A 20,297-nucleotide genomic window follows, 5' to 3' on the forward strand; every position below is an offset into this window, starting at 1 on the left:
TGGAACAAGATGCCATATAAGGCCTCTCTGCAGAAGCATCAGAACTGCCAGTTACAACAAACTGCAGCGTTTTAATCAGATAAAAGTGAGCCTCCCCTCAAGCTTCTTCTATGCTTCCATGCATGCCACCCAGCAGGGCATGCTCACAAACATTCCTGTCAGTCACTGAACCCCGACCTTCAGGCCTGACGAAACAGAGAAGTAAAAGAGGGTCAACTCATTCAAGTCTAACATAGACTTGTATTGTAAATAATTGACAACTCTGTTGAGCATTAAATCTATAATTGGACAGCCATATTACAGTAAACATTGCTTGAATGTGTTGTAACACTTCCCGTGAAGCTGTTTCTTCATATCTTTAAAACTTGTCTCTGTAGAGCCGAGTGTTGTTATGGCTACATAATGCTTTCAATAATAAGCTACCAGTCTGGGTTACAATGAAGTGCTGTGCCAGGAATTGACTACTGTAAGGCCGAACAGAGGAATAACAGCTTGGTGGAACATTAGAAACTTTGTTTGGGTGTACCTCTGACCCTGGCAGTGTGTGAGCGCTTTTAAAGGAATTACCTCTGCTGGAGAGTGAGGACAGGCCCTGGGTAAGCTGACACTGGCTACACTTCCGTCGCAAAAGAAAACAAACAATATAGTAAGGTGGGCTGGAAACCACTTAAGCCTGTCAGTGGGGCATGCATGTATGTACAGTGTGTGGTTGCAGGTGTTTGGGGATAAAGAAAAAAAGACAGCTGTACTTCTCACAGTGCCACAGCTCTGTGACTGCTTGTGAAACGTTGAGCAGCCATGTCCAGTGGGAGAGCTGCATCTCCCAGTAGCAGCCCAGTTAGCCCTTGTCTGACAAATCAACAAAATGCATTCTGGCTTTTGAATGGAGAGCTTATCTCTCTCAGTAAGTTGTAAGCAAAGAGCCTTTCATAGCACTTCACATGCCTGTAACTCTGTTATGTCTTTTTAGGATTAGGAGCAGCCTTGGACATTGATAGTACATCATTTATCTTGTAAGCATGGTAATACCAAGGAGTAAACAGAGCAGCGTGTGTTTGTGTGTGTGTAGAAGAGAGCGGGAAAAAAGATGTGTTTGTGTGAAGTTGTGAACTGCTCCTTGGCAGCCTCAGCTTGACCCGAGCGCACCCAAGTGAGCGTAAGTAGAAGCAAGCATTGCGAAACGGTTTTGCAAGATAGTGCTACGCTTTGGCAACTTTACTGCAGCTGTCAGCACATTTTGTGCGTTTGTGAGATGTGTGTGTATGAATCTATGTTCTGCAGGTATTGACAGCAGAGAGAAGGTGGCTAATGTGGTGAGTCACAGCCCCTTAGTGGGTCAACACTAGCAATTAGTATCAGATTTCCACGATGCATCAATGCTGCTTGCTGCTCCACTAACAGGCTCGATGCCACCTGAGCTGCAAAAATCACAGGGGATTTGGTTTATGCAAAAAGCTGCCAAATGCAAATCATCCAAACATGCCTCCATGTGTAACATTGCTGTGCATGAAAATGAGAAGTGAAACCGCGCAAAGGTTTAAACCTCCCAATACAAAAACAGCTCACAGTTGTGGCCTTCCCTGTCTGCACCCCTGGACTACCCCTGGAGCAAGCCAAGAGTTAGAGAGGCAAGCCTCAGGACTGCAGATTCATCACCTCAGCCTGCCTGTCCTTCCCTCTAGAAAGTCAGTGTCAGCCACCGAGGAGGAGGAGGAGGTGGGGGAGGTACAGAAGAAAGGAGAGGGAGAGGAGACAGTGGAGGTGGTGGGAAGGGGGGAATTATTAGGCACCACTGCCTGACTCCCATGCCGGCTGGGCTGAATGCCTTGGCTCTCCCCAGCATGGCATGGAATATATGGGTCAGAGATGGGCGCTTACATGGGCGAGAGAGAGAGAGGGGGGAGATGGTAATAGATCTCCAGTGAGATCAAAGAAGGATGAAAGAGAGAGTTCAACAAACCTACACAGCATGTAGGGACAGTCAAAATTAAGAAATGCATGTATAAATGTAAAACTTAACCATTAGAGGATAGACAAAATCAATACACATGCAAGGGAGACAAACCCTCTGAAAATTTTTGCTGTCAAGTTGTGTTAGGATTAGCCTAGAGAACATCATACTTAATGGTAATATAAAAACTGAGATGAAACAACTTTTTCTTTCTTTTTCTTTTTTTTTTTTTAAACATTGGCACCTCATTTCAAACACAACACCACATGTTAAACGATAATCACACACCGCTCAGAGTCTGATTCATTCCATAACAACAAGAACATGTACAGTACACACCATTGCATGACTGTAGAGCCTCCGGCGTGACTGCATTTTCCTCAAGTGTTTGCGTGTTGTCCAGTATTGAGCAACAACAGCGTCTTGAAAACGCGTTCGGGACGCTGTGTCCCTCTGAGCGCATCTAATTGCCGAGAATTGACACTGTGATCGCTGTTAACGCGATTTGCCACCAGCCGGTTTGCGTTACAAGGCAACATTCAGGAGTAAGGTTAGTCTCGCCATAACTGTCAAAAGAGTTGGTATTACTCACCGTCCATCTTTTCAGCCTTTATGATTAACGTCGGTTTCATATCGACAGCTGCCGTCATGATCATCAGATCAGCGTGATTTAATAATGCCGCGTCCCTCTCTCTGTTTTTTTTTTCTTTTTTTATTCTAACAGCTCCCAAATAACACAATATAAGGGACGGAAAAAAAAATCTTCTCTTCCTTTGACGCCCCGATCAATTCAACTGGAAGGTTTTAAAAAACAAAATCTTTCTAGATCTCCTCTGTTATACTAAAAAGCTTTGACTCCTAACTTCTCTTCTCTCCCTCTCCGGAACATACACACACACACTCCCTCTTTTCCTCGTTCTTTCTTACTCACTCACACACTCACTCCTTCCTCTGTATCTCTGCCTATATGGGCGTTGCATTGCAGGGCGACGACAGCCGAAGGGGGCGGTGTTTAGGGGGCCGACTTGCCAGTTGATTCACAATTCAATTACGATCTCTCCCCCCACCACCACCACCACCACCACCCCACCCCACCCATCTACACACACACATTGGATCACACAATAGCCCACCATCACTTCCCTCGTGTCTCTGTGAGAACCTACTTGTATCCCATTCACGTCATCAGTTAGTAGTCCCCCTGTTCCCGCAAATTACTTGTGTTTTACAGGAGTGAGGAAACACTCCAGAGATTAGAGAGCTGCTGATCCGCCTCTAAAATTAAGTTTAACCCTGTTTTAGATGGCTACTATCAGATGTTATAGGAACAATTCATGCAACAGCTCCATCTTTCCACCTTTCGTGCCCAAATATTACATTTCACAGTTCCTAAATGAGCGTTTCAGGCAAACTGGAGAGCGTAAAGCACAGCAGTGGAGCACAGTATAGCTGCCATCTGTCACTTTCTAAGTTTGGTGGTAGCTTCAGAAATTGAAACAGTTCAGATGTCATTTACAAAATAGCAGTTATGCGCTAAAAGGACAGTCTGAACTGTCTCCATCCTTGAATCCTGCAGGCTCAGGCTTCCTCATAACTTGTAACTCACCCTCATAAACACCTCAGAGTATTTCCTGTTCACCTTGTACTGATCAATAAAATCCAAGCATGTCTATTTTCGTTACACTGCAGTATCAGGGAGTAAAACGGTACGTCGTGGCAAACAGGAGCAGCATAAGGCCCAAATTATATATTAATAAGGTGTGTGTTTAAAAATAGTTAAATTGTAGGTTACTGATAGGCTATCTTCCGAAAATCAATTAAACTAGGTCTCATGTCACGAAGACCAAATGTAAATCAAGTTTGAACAAGCCCAACTGCCCGTTCTAATTCTCAGTTAGCTTTGCTTCTCTTTTCCTATGTTTTTTGTGCTTTCTTATCGCCTACAATCAGTAACAATGGCCATGCCTTACTGAAAATTGAATTACAAATGTGTTCTCCCACTGAAAAAAGAATAAAAACTGTACAAACATTGAGCTTTTTAGCCACAGTAAGTCTCCACACTGTACAAATCGTTGCCATTATAGGGAACATCTCCCATGGCAACAGAAACAGTAATAACAGATTGCAATGCTATTCCTTTTAACAAAAGGAATGAAACTGAATGGGTAGTGTGGAACCAGGTTAACACAAATGCTTTCCTCCTTTTGTTCATTAATAGAACAATGTAAATGTTTTTCTTTAAGGCACCGGCCTGACTTTTCCATATTCCCAACCTAATTAGAGTGAGTCATATGATGCACATGAGTATGATACTTCTGCACATACTGTACGCATGTATGCCTAAATGGGATAATCGACTAGAAGGAGGCTTGGGAGCCAGGGATATTGATCACACATGGATTTTTAAACCGGTGGTACTTCACCGGCTCCATTAGCAGCCCTGGATCAGGTTTCATTGGCCTGATAGTAGCCTCATCTGGGAGGAGTGCTGGTGGGTTCTGCGGTGAGAGGAGCTGCATCACAAGGGGCAAAGTATAGGGGGGTGATGGAGTAGACGAATGGAAGGGGAACAGTAGCTCTCGCTTCATCTCAGCCAGTCAGTCTCTCACTCTCTCTGACTGAACCTCTTTGTTTTCTGTTAATGAACTCCCTCGTATCTGTTCTTAAAAGGCCAGCCTGGGTCCCTTTGTGCCTAAGGGCAGCCATTTAAGGTTTAATGGTGTTGCTGACTAATATCTGGGCTGGTGTCTCTGCAGCACTATTCAGTTTGGGTTTTCTTCTGACTGTCTTGACTTTTTTACATATTTTTTTTTAGTGCTATTAAAAGATTTTTCTCTTTTAATTTCCACAACGTAGTTTACTTCTTAAAACGTAAACTAGTAAATTGTTGATTATACAAGCATCATTACTAGAGTCCTGTTGCTATGATGCAGCTGAATATATTTGTCTTCCTACTACTGATCTTTTTCTCATGGCACGGACCATTGTCCTCAGACAGTCTGGTGTACAATGACCCTGAAGACAAACATATTTCTATGAACAGCACATTGACATGAATAAAATAGTGTGCATAAAAACACAGTGGTGAACTACTAAACAGTAAGTTTATCTTCATAGAAATCTCAATATCAACTGTAGGAACTGTTTGTGTCAGAGTTTTGCACAATATGAACCAAAAAAAAAACAAGTATTGTTGAAACAAACTGTGCCATTTCCTTTTTAGAGAGAGGGATTGTTAATTGTCTTACACTCATAAAACAACCAGCTAGTATGTGTAACACAAGGCCACATGTCCCAGTTCAAAAAAAGTTTTGGTTTCAGTGTCTCTTTACTTCACCTGGCAAATGCTGTTTCCATGGTTTTGACAGTTAGCAGGCTTCACTCGTTTGTGTTGCAGCGTAGCTCCCCCAGCTATAACAGCTTTTTCTCTCCTCGCCGCTCTCTGCTGCTTGCTGTCTGTCTCTCACTGGCACATCTGTGCTGTCTGGCTGCCTATAATCCTTAGATGTAACCGTTGCACCTGCTACTTTTCACAGAGTTAACTGAAAGGTTATTTGATTTAGAGCAATCCATACAGCTGTCAAGTGGTATTTGTCTTTGATGTTGGCGCCTTCGCAGTGAGTCAAAAGAGTTTTAGTTGCTATAAGTATTTAGAGTTCAGCATTATACTTTCATTCACATTTCCAAACAACACATCTGAAATGATGATTTAACTGTTGGAATGTCAAAGAGTAATGCATCTCAGACAATGATTATGACCTGACGGGAATAGAATAGAATAGAATAGAATAGAATAGAATAGAATAGAATAGAATAGAATAGAATAGAATAGAACAGAATAATTGTGTGAATGGACAGCATTTAGCATGTAATCAATCAGTCACTGAAACACACAGAAAAATGGGTGATGGACACGCACACACACACACACACACACACACACACACACACACACACACATAAAGAGCAAGAGAGAGAGCAGACAGTCAAACAGTAAAACAGTGGGGTCCTTGTGGCTTCTGTCTAGAGGCTCAGTCTCAGCTCTATCTGTGGTGGATGCTGTCTGAAGGTGCCACAGGCTGGATGCACTCCTGCTGAGATCAGAGGGTTAGGTGGGCCAGGAGTGATGTATCCCTGTATGTGTGTATGTGTGTGTGCTCGTGTATGTGAACTGTGCTTGTGTACATCTCTTTTTTGTGCCTCACATTCCAAAGTGTCTTCTAAAAGCATGTGTTTGTGTGTGTGTGAGCGCACGCTTTACTAAATTGTGTGCGTGTAAGTGCACTGAAAGTAGCAGGGCCTCCCTGAACAAAGGCTCAGCTCTTTTCTGAACAATTAGCTTCGCTAAAAAGGACATCTCTTCCTCCATTAGCGGCACCACGTGCCCCCCATCACTCCATTGTGCAGATAATTCAATTATCCCCACCCCCCTTCGAGTCTCTTTGCCTCCCAGACCTCCCTCTCCTCGTCTTGCCCTCCCTCTCTCCCTCCCTTCTCTCTGTTAGCATCAATGTCTCAGAAGAAGCTCTGCCAGTCCTCACAGCAAAAGGGAAAATATCTCTCTGTGGTTTTAATTTATTTCTTATTGAATCAATGAAGGTTGTGTGCTATAGTAAGTAGCGACACTAAAAGGAATGCTGCACTTAGAAAAGAAAATTATTGATTTATAAACACGCAGTTGCTGGATGCTGTTTTTTTTTTGTTAACTGCTGTATAAATGCTCATCATATAGAATTAGAGACAACAATTGACCTTTAAGTACTACAAGATGAACTTGACTCAGGTATGATCGCAAATTACGAGACACAGTAAGAGGTATTCACTCTTACCATAACTGCTGTACACTCATTGTAGTTAACAGTCTGTGGATATTGCTAAGCTCACGATTTAAACATTAAAACAATAGGAGGTCTCACTCGGGATTCATTAAAGCGCCACCTTTCCTGATGAGCTGGCATCTGTTGCATCATCACCCGTCAGTGATTGTACGTCTTGGAGAACTGCATGTTCTCCAGCTGAAGTGGTTTGTAATTAGTCACTGTGAGGAACTTACCACACTAACACTTCCTAGAAATAAAGCTTGTAGAACTCTGGGAAAAGGAAGTTTAAAAATTGGGTATGTGGCTGATGCTTTAAGGCAGAACATTTTCAAAATTCTAAATTAAGGAGTCGTTCTACAAGAAGGATACATAGCCAGGAGTTGTTGGTGAGGGAAAATGCATTTCTTAAGGTCAAGAGTACTTGTTTAGACAAACACTCAAATAGATGGCTTATCAAAGCAGAAGCAGTAGAAAATATTCTTGGAGATTTGATTTCACCAGAGCAGTACTTGGAGTTATGAAATTCCACAGTGACTCTATTGTAAATTGATTAAAGCACACATTCAAACCTCCTCTCTTTGAAGGCTAATGTGGAAACACACTCACAAAGTTCAGACTTCTAAAAATAAAATCCACAAATGTACAGTGCACTAGTAACAGATTACCTCTTTCCTCTGTTTATTGGCTAACACTTCTTGCCTCAGCTCTATCATCATACCATGCAGTTCAGATATAGGAGCACAGCGGCTGCGTAGCCCATTCCTCCACAGTTGTCTGTTGCTTTTCCGTGTTTCCCCTCTTGTTTTGTTTTATTGTTGGAGGGGGAAGTGTGTGGCGGCCTGATTAGCATCACTGTTTCCTCCTTTCCCATAACCCTCCAGACCCCCGCAGGCTGCCTGTTTACTTTTAGAAATAAAAAATGGGCCTGCACCCGTGAGGACGTGCCCCTCATCAGAGGCGAAGCCCCCCACCCACCCAAGGCTCCACATCTCAGCTCCTCCTCCCCTCGTCTCCTCTCCTCCCACCATCGCAGTCCCAGTCCTGTGACTTATCCCTTTCCTTGTCCGTTCTCTCTCCTCAAACTGTATTCCACCCACTCTCTTTTGCTTTCCACCCCATTCCCCTCCTCTTCCAACTGTCCAGCTGTCAAATCACATCAAATAAAACAGGCCAATGGTCCCTGAGTGCCAGATCACAGCTGTGTCTGCCTGTACTAAATGGGAGTGCATGTTTAAATGTACAGTGAACTCATGAGTGCCTGGGAGTGGATCTGTGTGTGTGTGTGTGTGTGTGTGTGTGTGTGTGTGTGTGTGTGTGTGTGTGTGTGTGTGTGTGTGTGTGTGTGTGCCTGCTTTATTGAATGGAAGGATGCTGTAATACAATACACACCAGAGTGCAGGGTGTGAATTTAATGAATGAACATTCGGAGTGTACACTGCAGGAAGTTGCTGGAGTGTGCATGCATATGTGTGTGATATCTGCGCCTGGATTTCAATGAGATTGCACAGAAACACACACTCACTCTGTCTTTTTTTTTTTTACACACACACACACACGCGCGCGCACACACACACACAACGAATTTCCACAATGGAAGTTTACAACAGGTCCTGTGGTGTGTGAGTGTTGGATAGTTAAAAGTAGAGCTGGGTTAGTGTAAACATCACCATGGCATGGCTGTTGTCAGGAAGCAGTGTGTGTGACATTGGGCTCTGAGCCAAACATGCGATGGTCCTTTAACATCCAACATCCCCGCCTCACATCTGCTCTGTACTCTGTCTTTCTCACACAACCACATCTCATTTTAAAACACCCAATCCATTCACAATAAAACAGTGCATTCCACTGTAAAATCCTAACTTTCCCACTTTAAAAGATAAATATAATATATCACACCATATATCAAAGACTTTGGGTTGAGTTTTGTTCCTAGATAGGAATGCTGACAAATCAAGACCTACCTGCTTAAATATGTAACTGATTTTGTTTTTATTTAACATCTTGAACCTTCTGTGCCAGTAAAATATTTAGAAATTGTTGATTCAGATGGTTGATTTTCTATTTCACTCTCATTTCACTGAAAATTAAAGGAACATTGAAGTTTGCATTTAAATATTTGATTCCATGAATATACTTACAGAAAAAGTGAAGCCATTCTGTTTCATCATATTTCACCAAATCTTTAGTTGATTTGATTGAGAGGACCTGAGATGCTTCCTACAGGGCAAGTTAAATATATGTTCTCCTAATGAACACAACATAATTTTAAAATGGAACAGCATGTAGTCATCTGTGATGATGTAGAAATCCAAGAAGTGCCAATCACTTACACAGCTTGAAATTGTCTGGACCTCCATTTTTAATTATGTACAAATTAAATATGAGCATTTCTGAAATTGCAAATAATTAAAATAAGACTGTGTTTTCAGTTTGGGAGAAATGAGTCAAAGCAACGGCTCACTGTGTAGAGACTGTGTCAGAGGTTACTTAACAGCTTTTGAGGTTAGCAGCAACTCATACCGACGTATGCTGGAATCACACAGACCTCAGCAGCTCTACATGATACAATCATCAAGAACAAAATGACTCTAACAGTATCTCCAGGTGGCTCAAACACATATAGACCTGTGATCTGCATGGGTTTGGGAGACAGATGAGAAAAAAAAAAAAGAAGGTCACAGCTCGGTCATTTTTTTCCACTCAGCAATGTTTATGTCAACGGTTTAGCACTGGGAGGAATGAAGTGAGGGCTGCAAAGGAGTGTGTCTCTGGCAACAAACATCAGCAAATCCCATCAAATCCTGACTCTGTCTCATACACACACACACACACACACACACACACACACACACCTACACACACACTCGCACACTCCGGCCCCCTCTACCTCTCCAGAGACCAAACTAGAGGCTTGGGAAAAAGATGGCCGCCCTTTGGCCCCCTATCTTGCCCCCTGCATCCAGCTCAGGGAGGTGACGGAAGAAAGCTTGTGCCCCCCAGCACCCCTACCCTACTCCCGTGGCGTGCGTCCCAGTCCACCAACATCAATCACTTTGAGGACTCGAAGAGGCCAGAGTCAAACACAGGCAAATGCACTGGAAGGAATGTTCCAGTTTAAAATAAAACTCGTTTGAAAAAACAATGAAAGAACAACTCGAAAGAAAGAACTGGAAACAATAAAAATGCAGTGCATTTGGTCATAACCAGAAGTAGAGTGAGACACAGAAAGAAAGATTCAGGGGTTGGGTGGGAGTGTGGAGGGGGCAAAGGGGGTGTCTGGTAAAGGCATTGCCCTCAGGGTCAGCATCACTAACATGCTTTGTGCAGCAGATGCAAGCCAAGTTGAGACTGTGTATGTGTGTGCTTATGTGTGTATTACAACAACATTGTGAGGATGTAAATCTGTTCTGCTATGGACTCACCTCTGTTTTGAGAACAAAAGCATGTCTGTATGTGTAAAACATTACATTTTACTTTATGGTTAGGATGAAGGTTAGGCAGGTAGTGTTTATGGTTCGGGCTATCATGGATCTGCAGAAAATGAACTGAAATCAGTGTGATGTCCTCTGAAGGGAGGGAAAAACAACTTTGTGTGTGTGTGTGTGTGTGTGTGTGTGTGTGTGTGTTAAAACTAAATTATGGAGTTGAGACGTGTGTCAAAATCGCAGACATGAATGTCAGCGTGTGTCTGATTAACCGTTTAGCATTCCATGTAACACAAAGTCTTTTGTTTGCCCTGAGATTTTTTTTTTTTGTAAAAAATGGCATCTACTAAAGACTATTTGTATGTTGTTTGACTCTTACAGATTATCACTTGTGTGTCTTTCGGCTTCATAAAAATGTCTATCAATCAGCCATATCTCTTGGGAACATTAAAGGTTAACTTTATTAAAAATATAAATATATTTCAAAATAAAAGCCGTGACTCAATGGAGATTTTACTTCTTTTTACAGTATCTCTTGACATCACACTGTCTGTGTCTATTTCTTACCTGTTGGACAAACATCGTGCCCATCAGGTACCTCCTGCAGGGGTATATCGTGAGGGTAAAGGGGCTGTGATGGATAGTACTGCTGCTGAGGGTGAACCACACCTGGTAGCTGGGTCTGGGGGCCCACTGCCACTCCTCCACTCTGCCTCTGGAGACAAACAGCACACACCATGGTTTAGCCAACATGAAGTGAAAAGCATGAAATAAGTGCATACATGCACACAGCTACTTTATTCTTTACTTCTTAACTGCGATATGTTTCATCTGCTTAGGATGACTGTTGAAGGCATTTTTTTAAAAATAAAACAATTAAGCCATGAGTAGGGATCTTCACTTGGATAGGATACTATACAACATTATACAAATCAGTGAACTAAAACCAAATTTTAACATGCCAGGACAATGAGCTGTGGGATCAACAACGAATGTGGTTGTCTTGATTTTGGGTATCTTGACAATCCAGTTTAACGAGCCTTAATGGATGGAAACATAAAAATGGCTTCAAGTAAAATCTTACAGAATCATGTAGGCATACAAATAAAACATTTGGAAGTAATTTGAATAGAGGTAACAGCTCGATTTCCATTAAAAAACAAACAAACAAACCAAAAAAAAACATATTTCAACAACTGGAGAAGCAGTGCAAATTTGACTGTTTTCAAAACTAGATCTGTGTGTTTTCATGTACCAAATAGGTTCATCCTTAAGTTTTTTTGTTAGCCATTGAAAAACTGTTATTTGTGAGCCTAGTAAAGCTGAAAACAACCGATCAAACTGTCTGGTGGCATTGGCCCAATAGTGTAACCCTGGATTCTGAAAACATTTTTTTCATTGTTTTCATGTACAGATAACCCCTGCGGCTAAACTTGACTCATTCGGTTTATCTTTGCTGTGTTGTTTTATCCTGCTTATCACAGAAATGTTCACGTAAGAGGTTGCACTAAAGGGGAAGTCTAAAGTCAGCAGTTGACAGTGGAGCCAGAAGAGATATGAAATTCTGTGAATACAAGAGAGAGCAAGGAGAAGGATAGCTGCTTGGCCATTTTTAGCAAATTAAAACTTTTGTTTGACAACAAACAAAAGCCGGAGTAGGTAGCGTTTTGGTTCGAAACTGGTAGTTTTCCAACAAGAGATTAGTTATGTTGTGTTCTTTTTCACATTTAAATGCAGTAGATTTTATCATAAAGTTTTTTATTTTGATAAAGTGTTTCCCCAGCTGGCTCTGGAGTAATAGTCTCTTCATTCATGCCACAACATGTAATTTGCTTTTGGAATTTATGCTCATTGCATAAGAGTTTCTCAAACAGTTTCTTTATGAGCAACATGCTTTCATTTAGTATTTGTAACACATGAAAAGAAACTAAGAGCAATGCTCGACTTCTCTGTGTTATATGTCATACGTGTAACTGACAGTCTGGCAGACAGAGTGACTGCCGATCTGATAAGCAGCCCCTGTTTAGGCACAGCAGCATTTATCAGTAGCTGTCCAGCTTTATGGATGGCTAACGTGACCAGAGGATCAGGGAGGCCAGTATACAAGGTTCTTCTTTGGAGGTTTGCATGGGGTGCTGCCAACTCCTATCATAAGTCAGTCAGCAGTAGACAGACAAGGAGCCACATGGATGATTTATGGATTAGGCAGATAGACTGTTCAAGATAACAATGAAGATAACATCAACACTGTGATATTGTTTGATCGGTTCAAGAGTAGAATAATTTTAAATGCAGGAATCAGTCTAGAGTCTGGAGAAGCCCTGTATTCCCTCTTCAGTTTGAAGAAATTATTAAAATTTTCTGTTTGGTCTATCTTTGTAAATATTCCCAATCCACAAATAAACATCTTAACAATGTTTACCTGCTAGAAGACAACTAATGAGACTGTAAGCATATATAATCAGTCAGTGCCGTGGCTGAGGATTTCAACTTTGAACCTGCAGTGTTCCAATGACTGTCTCAAATACTTAGATTCAGGCTGAACCTAAGAAACTAACTGTGTTAACTTGCAGGGTCGAGTTTTCTGTTTCATTATTCATCAGAATTGGTTCCCAGTTTGAACATGTTTGGCTGAATTACTCAAAATTTACAATTTTCCATTGTGTAGCATAGAGTAGTTTTAAAAATGTTTCACCAGAGTTGTAGGTAAGTTGCTGTGCTTGAGCTACCATGAGTGGGGATGGGGACAAGAGACATCGTACATATGCACAGAATAGACAAAGTAACAATTTTGAGTTATACTCAGCTTTTTTAAGATATGAAGGAATTTTTTTTGGAAATTGTTCAAAATATGTAACTTCAATGCACAGAGAGGGGGTTTGGGGGTTTAAACAATGACTGGAAAGGCATTTTTAAATTTGAAGTACAATTCTACATTTTGAGATTAAAATCCTCTATCTGCGCCTACTTGGCCAGTTCATTGATTTCATTTTTTTTTCATTGTTTGCCATGATTAACTGGTAAGACCGCACTGGAATAGGAAATAGCTAGCAGACACCAAGTCGTCAATAGCACACTGATTACACTGTTTTTGTCAGTGTAGTCCAGCCCCCTCTTGTGCAGATTATAACATTTTGAGTAATCAGGTTTAGAAATGAAACTCCATATTACTCTTACACTAAATATATATGTTTGTGTATTTATTGTAAGACATTGTCTCTCCTGTTCAAAACTTGTAGTTGTTGTTGCCTGCATTAAGACGGCAATGTCACAATAGATTGATTGGTCTGCGTTTCACAGCTTATTAACATGTTTGTCTTTTACTCGTTAACCAACAAAGTAGCTCTAACTGTGCATAGAAATCTTTCTGTACGTAGTTAGAGCTACTTTAAAATCTCACAATGAGAAGTTCCCCACAGCATAGCTTTAAAATGTAACATGTTTTGCAATATGAAAACACATAATTTTCAGTGCACGTGTAAGGCAACAGAAATTCCCAATGTTACAAGAAACAAATTGTAACTCAGCAACAGTAATGACTCACTTTTCTCACTTTTTAGTGTGTCATGATTAGCCATTTTCCCCCAGACATTCATTTGTTTGTTCATTACCATATGTTTCTTTATCTTCCCTCTAGTGGTACTGAGAGGAACTACGGGGTCAACAGCTAGCAGGCAAGTGTAATGAAATGCACCTTTGTGGTAGCTGAAAGAGCGCAAGTGCTATGAATGATGACTTTAACACTTCACAGATAAAGACTGTTGTTAGTATAATTTGTTACACCTGTGCTTCTATGCATTGAAAAAATGTAAACCTTTGCCAAAGAAAAGTCAAAGCTGTGTCTGAAATCACTTTCTATTCATTGGAAAAACACACTATATTTATCCATCACTATTATATTGGATTGTGACATCTATGAACTATACACTACACTCAAAAAATAACACAAAAAATAGTGTCTGTTTAATGTACACTATCCCACAATGCAATGTACATAGAAAAAAAATGCAGTTGTGAGAAACATGTTCCAACATACAAATAACTGAGATTCATTAACGTCTGTAATGTCAGTTTTTGACTTACTTTTAAGTGAACAACTGAGCATCTTTTATATATTGTAGGGGGTGAATAATGCATGAAAAAGAAAGTGACTCTGGGAACAGACCTTGCCGTCTTTCTTTGCAGTATTAAATATATGTGTTTTTTTTGTTTGTGTTTATTATTAGCACTATCTATGTCAAAGAAAAGAAACTAAAATCAAAAGGTTGATTGCATGCAATTTCAAACTAAGGCTGTATGAGGAATAGTGCTCTCAAAAAACATGTTGCTTATTTTACATATACTACAGTAGGTAAGCCTCACATTGTAATGGCTTTTAAATTAAATCAATTTCCTTTGCAGTAAGGTGGCATTCTGAACTGCTACAAGCTGCTTAAAGCTCTGATTTTTTTGCCAGTATTCTATCATATATTGTCTTTGTGAAGTATATTAGACCCAGACAGAGTCTAAATTGCGAACATAAAGAAGAAAACATGTCAGACCCTCTGCTTTTTGCAGACAGTTCATGTAAATTCAAGAGAATAGAGCTACCGAGGCGACATAGATGCACCTTTTGACCAGGCAGCCCTGGTATACAGTAGTCTCAATTTTAAAGGCAAGCCCCACCACCTGAGCCAATTAGGACCCAGGGAGCTGTATCCTTCTATGTTTTCTATCAGGCCATGGTGGGGTTGCCATTTGCATGTAACCTCAGTCTATTATCCTAATGTGCTGGTGCTCTGCATACAAATGGAGGTATTTATTTTGCCGCTCCTTGGCCTTCACCCTTCAAATGCTCACCTGACAGGAATCCCAATGTTCCCAGCTATCACTGTCTCTGACTCTGTATTCAGCTCTCTCATTTGGAGAGTGTTAAGAGCCTTGGTGTTTTTCCAAACAGACTGTTGCAAAGCGCTACGCAGGTGGCTCAGAAGAGAAAAGTGTTAGTCAGCGGGGATTGTCTGACTCCAGTTTGATTGGTTAGTGGCAAGGTTGGAGACTTACAGGTCTCATTATTTCTGATATCACTTGCTGAAGAGAAGTGCATGGCGATGGGTGGTTGTGCAACACAGAGGAGCTCGTCAGGGCGATTTCACAGCCTTGGACAAAATTGTCTTGTTCAACAACTCTGTTTCCTAACTTTTGACGAAATCATGAGGAACAGCTCGTACAGATAAAGACACTGTTAGTGCAACTCTGGTGGACTAAACTCAACAGGAAAACGTTCAGATTGAGTGTGCTCCTGTGCGGTGATGGAATCCAGAGTTTGCTAATACACATACAAGAACACCACTTCAATGCTCCTGCACACATTTCTGCACACACACGCACAGACACACACACACACTCCTGCTCATTCCCTCACACACTCCTGTCTGGCTGTGTGGTAGGTAGCGGAGGCAGACTGAACACAGGGATAATTTACGAGGGAGGTCTTACCATTGCGCCCAGACGGTCACAGGGGTGAAGGGCTGGGTAGGAAGAAACTGGATCCATGTAGTAACTCATCATGGACACTGTGGACAGGAGAAGCAGGGCCTGCTGAGGGGATCAACACGCAAACAGACGAGGCAGGGTGCAGCGACCTATCTATCAACCACTGTTTACACTTTCTGTGTGTGCAAAGTGTGCGTTAAACACTGTGCGTGCGTTTTTTGTGTCTATATGTAGGTGAATGAGAGGAGAGAAAGAACAAGAGAAAAAGGGAAGGGGGTCAAAAAGAGAGAAAGAGCATGTGAAAGAGAAATTTGAGCTGCATTTCAATAACCTGCAACATCAGCTACTCAGTTTAAAAGGGTGACAACTATGGTTGTTGGCACAACTGACATTTCTCTGATTTATGCTTTATGGTTTAAACAAGTTTTTTATTTATTTTTTGTTCAAGTTTAAAGTACACAATAGCGGTCTGGATTGGAAAACTGATTCCAGCTGACGTGAATACATCCATCCAGAGGCTTGTCAACCTAACACTTCGATCACTTCTCACTTCTTCCACTGTCTCCTTCCCTTCCCATTATGCTAAACCGCCTCCCTTTCGTCTGCCTCACTTCTTCCACCTCACTCCCCCCCGCCCCACCCTCACCCACCCACTTTTGCTTATCACTTAACATTGTTTACTTGAAGCTGCATCAACAAAAGAGACTGGAAACTGAGCTGAAGGATTACATTAGAGGAAGAATGGCGTATATGGGCAGTGGCATGCTGCATACAGGTCCCATCCTCCTCACATTCATATGTTAAGCAATTTGGCATATCTAGTTTGTGGCAGCTGCTGACAGACTGCGGGGAGATGTGCCAGTGCTCAATGCTTGCAGATGTTCAGCAGCTCAAAAAGACTTAGATGTTCTTGTTTCGGGGAAAAAGTACCCATACAAAAAGTGAATAATGTTCAAATCAGCTCTGTCATTCAAATGCATGCGCTACCTTTAGCCTTTTACTTAACTGCTGATAGCTGATTTGGTGAAAGGAAATAAAGGAGTAAAGCATTCATATATCCCTAATTATGCATTTCTTGATATAAATAGATTCTAATATATTAGGCTATATTTTGAAGGCTTCTATTTGAAGGCAGTTTAAAGCCCATAAATTGAAGGAAATTGACAATCCTATTGAAATAAAGTTCATTTTAAAAGGAGATAAAAATATGCATGCAACTTTTTTCTTCTTCTTCTGCACACATAAAGCAAAGATGAAAAAGGTCGAAAGTAGCGCATCTCAATTAAAAAAAAAAAAAAAAAGCGCGCTTGACGCTTTATGAGAATTCCTGACGGGAAAAACCGAAACTTTAAAGCCAACACTTTCACCCTCGTACCATCAAAGGAACGCAGATAACAGCATCTTCTCATTCTATCAGTTAATTGAGATACATTAGTGGGAAGAAAAAAAAAGAAGACAAAGAAAAAAGAAAAACTTTGCACTTACGACTGCGGTGTGAGAAGTTTCCTGTGAGCGCTGGACAGCTGAGTGTGACAGCTGAGCGGTGGACTGCAGAGATGCTGTACCTGCTCGCAGCGAGTCCCACAGAGGAAGAAATATTATGCTCACTTTTAGTCCCTCCCTCCCCTCGATCGCACGGTGATCCTCTCCAAATCCTATTTTTCCTCTGCATGTAGTCTTTGGACTTCCCATGCACTTGTGGTTCACATGAAGCCACAGTACAGGTGTTAGCTTATAGGAAGAGAGTCTTCGTCAGGCAATAACCTTTCTCTCACCCCTTCAGTGTCCACTTTGCTGCAGTATTACAAAATCGTGTGCAAGAAGACCATTTATTTCATATCAAATTGACTTCTTTAAGGCTTTCACAGGTAAAGCCGACAATAAGGAAAAGACTGATTGGCCATTTTAAACTCTAGGAACCTGTTCCTACAACTTACAATAAATGCATGCATTTACTATTTTGGCTGCAAACATTATTTTAAAGGGTTAGGATGCCATAATATTGTTGGTAATTGTACACTTAATATTTTGGGTAATTTAAACTCTAATTTCTGCATTGGTTGATTTGAAACTAAACCCAACTTGAGGTAATGTAATAAAATTGGTTTGATAACATAACTGTCCTTGAGTTTAAGACTTCAAATCCCTTCTTCTATCTTAGCTTGTCTTAAAGATCTGAGATGGTTAAGACTGGCAATTAACAATATGTTTGATTGTAAGGGAAAACCTCAAACTTAAAGTCGTTTGTTGTTGTTGCTAAACAGAATTTCCTTAGAAGTTGTATAAATGAATCAGAAAGATTTTTCTTTCAGCCCGAACATTACTGCTTAGAGTTCATTTTCTCCATGTTTTATATAATGTATTGCTAAAATACTACTAAAAAGTAATTCAAACAAAGTTATGTAATTGTTGGTTTACTCTGACAAATAGCCTGAGAGTGACTGGGAAAAAACAGCCGGAAAGAGGCAGGAAAACATCACATGGAGAAGGGTGTGATTATAATGACAATGGCTGATCTTCCTGTGTTGTTGTCATCTGAAAAAACGTCAAATAAATTAGATGTTTTGCCAAAATGCCAATCTAACATTTCTGAACATATGTGTCGAGCAAAATTTTACCACAAATTTGCTGGCAAACATCTCTTGGCATTTCCCTTGCAGTTTATGGCAGAATTCTGAAATCTGGCACGACCTTTAAAGGAACTGTAGCTGTCAAATCAATTTGTCTCAGTTCTTGTAGGCCCGAGAAGCATCTGCTTCTGCATTTTCATTTACTGTACAACACTGACTATCATATCATCCTCCACCTCCTACCTTTAAGCGGTAAGTAACAGTCGGTGCGTGTGGGACACTGATTAAAGCTGTGACAGAAACGTTGACCACTCTTCTGTGAAATGAGAAGTTCCCCCAGCACAGCTCAGGATCTACATCCACCTGCTCAGATTGAGGTTAGCGATAACAAGCTAAGAGTGTGGAGGTTTATCTGTGTGTATTTGCTTATTTATCGCCATATTTGTTTATTTATTTCCACGCTGCAAGCTCACAAGCTTTCCGCTGCATTGCTACCTACCAGCATGAAGCACCTTCTCTTTCTCGCTCTTCTCTCTCCCTCTCTATCAGCTCAACACTCAACACTTGCGAGTCATCTGAAACACCTTGTGGCTCCATGATAATTCTGTGACCCCAGTGCAGCATTTGTTTGAATTAGAAAGTGCACGGTTCAAACCTCCTGACAGCCATTGCTCTTACCAGTAAATCTTAAGTCTGGGGGTGGCGAGGTGTGCTTCTTTGAGAGCTGTGGAGATGGGAGAGGGTTTGGGGGGGAGGAGGGGTCAAGTCCAAGGTGAGAGGCGTGAAGAAGTACCATCAGGGGCTCAGTGGCAGGCAGCCTGCATTTTCTCAAGACCTCGTCTGAATCCCTCTGTGCTCTTGTGGGCCTCAGCACCTCGGGCCCCCGGGGGACACAGATGGGCAACACGTCGAGGGCAAAAGGCGAGGGTATGACTTATTGCCATGTGGAGAGAAAAGCATGAGACGTGCCCCTGTGATGAGACCAAATTGAATAAAAGCGGGAGGATGAATGCGATCCAGATCTTCAGCCAGTGCCCTGGCAATGCTGTTTCAATTAGGTGGCTCACCAGTTCAAAGGCGAGGCCCTCGATACACTTCTGCTCTGCATGAAGCCACTATCATCACGTTGCCCCTTTGCCTTTCACCTTCCCATTACGGTGCCATCTTTTTCCGTTCAGAGCCTCCATCTGTCTGCTGGCTGCGCTCATGTTTTACATTAAACAGATAGTGAACGCCTCGCCATCACAGCCAGTAAAAACCATCAGTCAAACAACCTGCAGGGGTTTATGGTCTTCACCACCACTGTCTTTGTAAAAACTGCTCTTGCATCTACATCAACTCTGAATCAAACTTGTGTGGGTTTATTTCTACCTAAAGATTAAAAGTCTTTAAAAATTATGCTTAAATGAGTCATTCTTCATGCTTTTTTTTCTCATAGTTGACATCCACATTCCTCAGCTAAAGTCAGTTTAAAATCTTGATCATATAACTTAACACTCAAAGAAACTGTTTGTAATGGGGTCATGTTGGGGTCATTCTTATATTTAACATCTGTTCACATCCAAATTTCACTTGTAAAACAATTACACTGGTGGTTTGAAGTTACACTTTGCTGGCACCAAGCAAATTCCTCACACTTAATGTTTTTTTGTTTTTTTTTAGTTAAGTTAGAAAATATGTGGCTCCAGCACTTCTATTTTCTGGATGGATTTCTGTCACCCCACTGCTTCACTGAAAACCACACACTAAACCATACTGCTGCCTGTCCTCCTCTGGTACTCTACGTCTTGTTGAGCAGCTCCAGTCTGTGAATCCTTTTGTCTCATTTTCTCATTTTGGATCTTCCAAAGATAGCGCTGACAGGTGATATTAATGGTCTTTTATTAGCATCGTCCTGATTGCAGCAGATTTTTTGGAAGCATGAGATAGAGGGTAAAAGCAAGAGAGAAGGGGAAAAAAGGAAAAAGAGAGAGAGAATATGGAAGTCCTCCACCCACCGCTTCTCACAGGAGATCGCCTCTCTCTTTGATAGCCTGCCCGAATCTGTTCCCCCCAT

General features: G+C 41.4%; 1 protein-coding gene across 3 annotated transcripts in view; it reads right to left on the reverse strand.

Annotated features, from left to right (window-relative positions):
• ets1 (v-ets avian erythroblastosis virus E26 oncogene homolog 1) overlaps positions 1-17,223 on the reverse strand; it is a 37,950-nt gene extending 20,727 nt beyond the window's left edge. Inside the window, exons 1-3 of one of the 3 annotated variants that reach the window (XM_008277600.1) lie at positions 17,157-17,223; positions 15,675-15,751; positions 10,764-10,911 (exon numbers count right to left, since the gene is read on the reverse strand). In XM_008277600.1, coding sequence (XP_008275822.1) covers positions 10,764-10,911; positions 15,675-15,746 — 220 coding nt within the window. In that variant the 5' untranslated portion in view covers positions 15,747-15,751; positions 17,157-17,223. Of the gene's footprint in view, positions 1-2,543; positions 2,896-10,763; positions 10,912-15,674; positions 15,752-17,156 lie in introns of those variants that run through there. The other 2 variants (XM_008277599.1, XM_008277601.1) reach the window with 2 other exon arrangements.
• Between the last annotated feature and the right edge of the window lie 3,074 nt (positions 17,224-20,297).

The sequence above is a fragment of the Stegastes partitus genome, unplaced genomic scaffold (genome assembly GCF_000690725.1).
Source record: "Stegastes partitus isolate 25-593 unplaced genomic scaffold, Stegastes_partitus-1.0.2 Scaffold102, whole genome shotgun sequence".
Classification (NCBI taxonomy): domain Eukaryota; kingdom Metazoa; phylum Chordata; class Actinopteri; family Pomacentridae; genus Stegastes; species Stegastes partitus.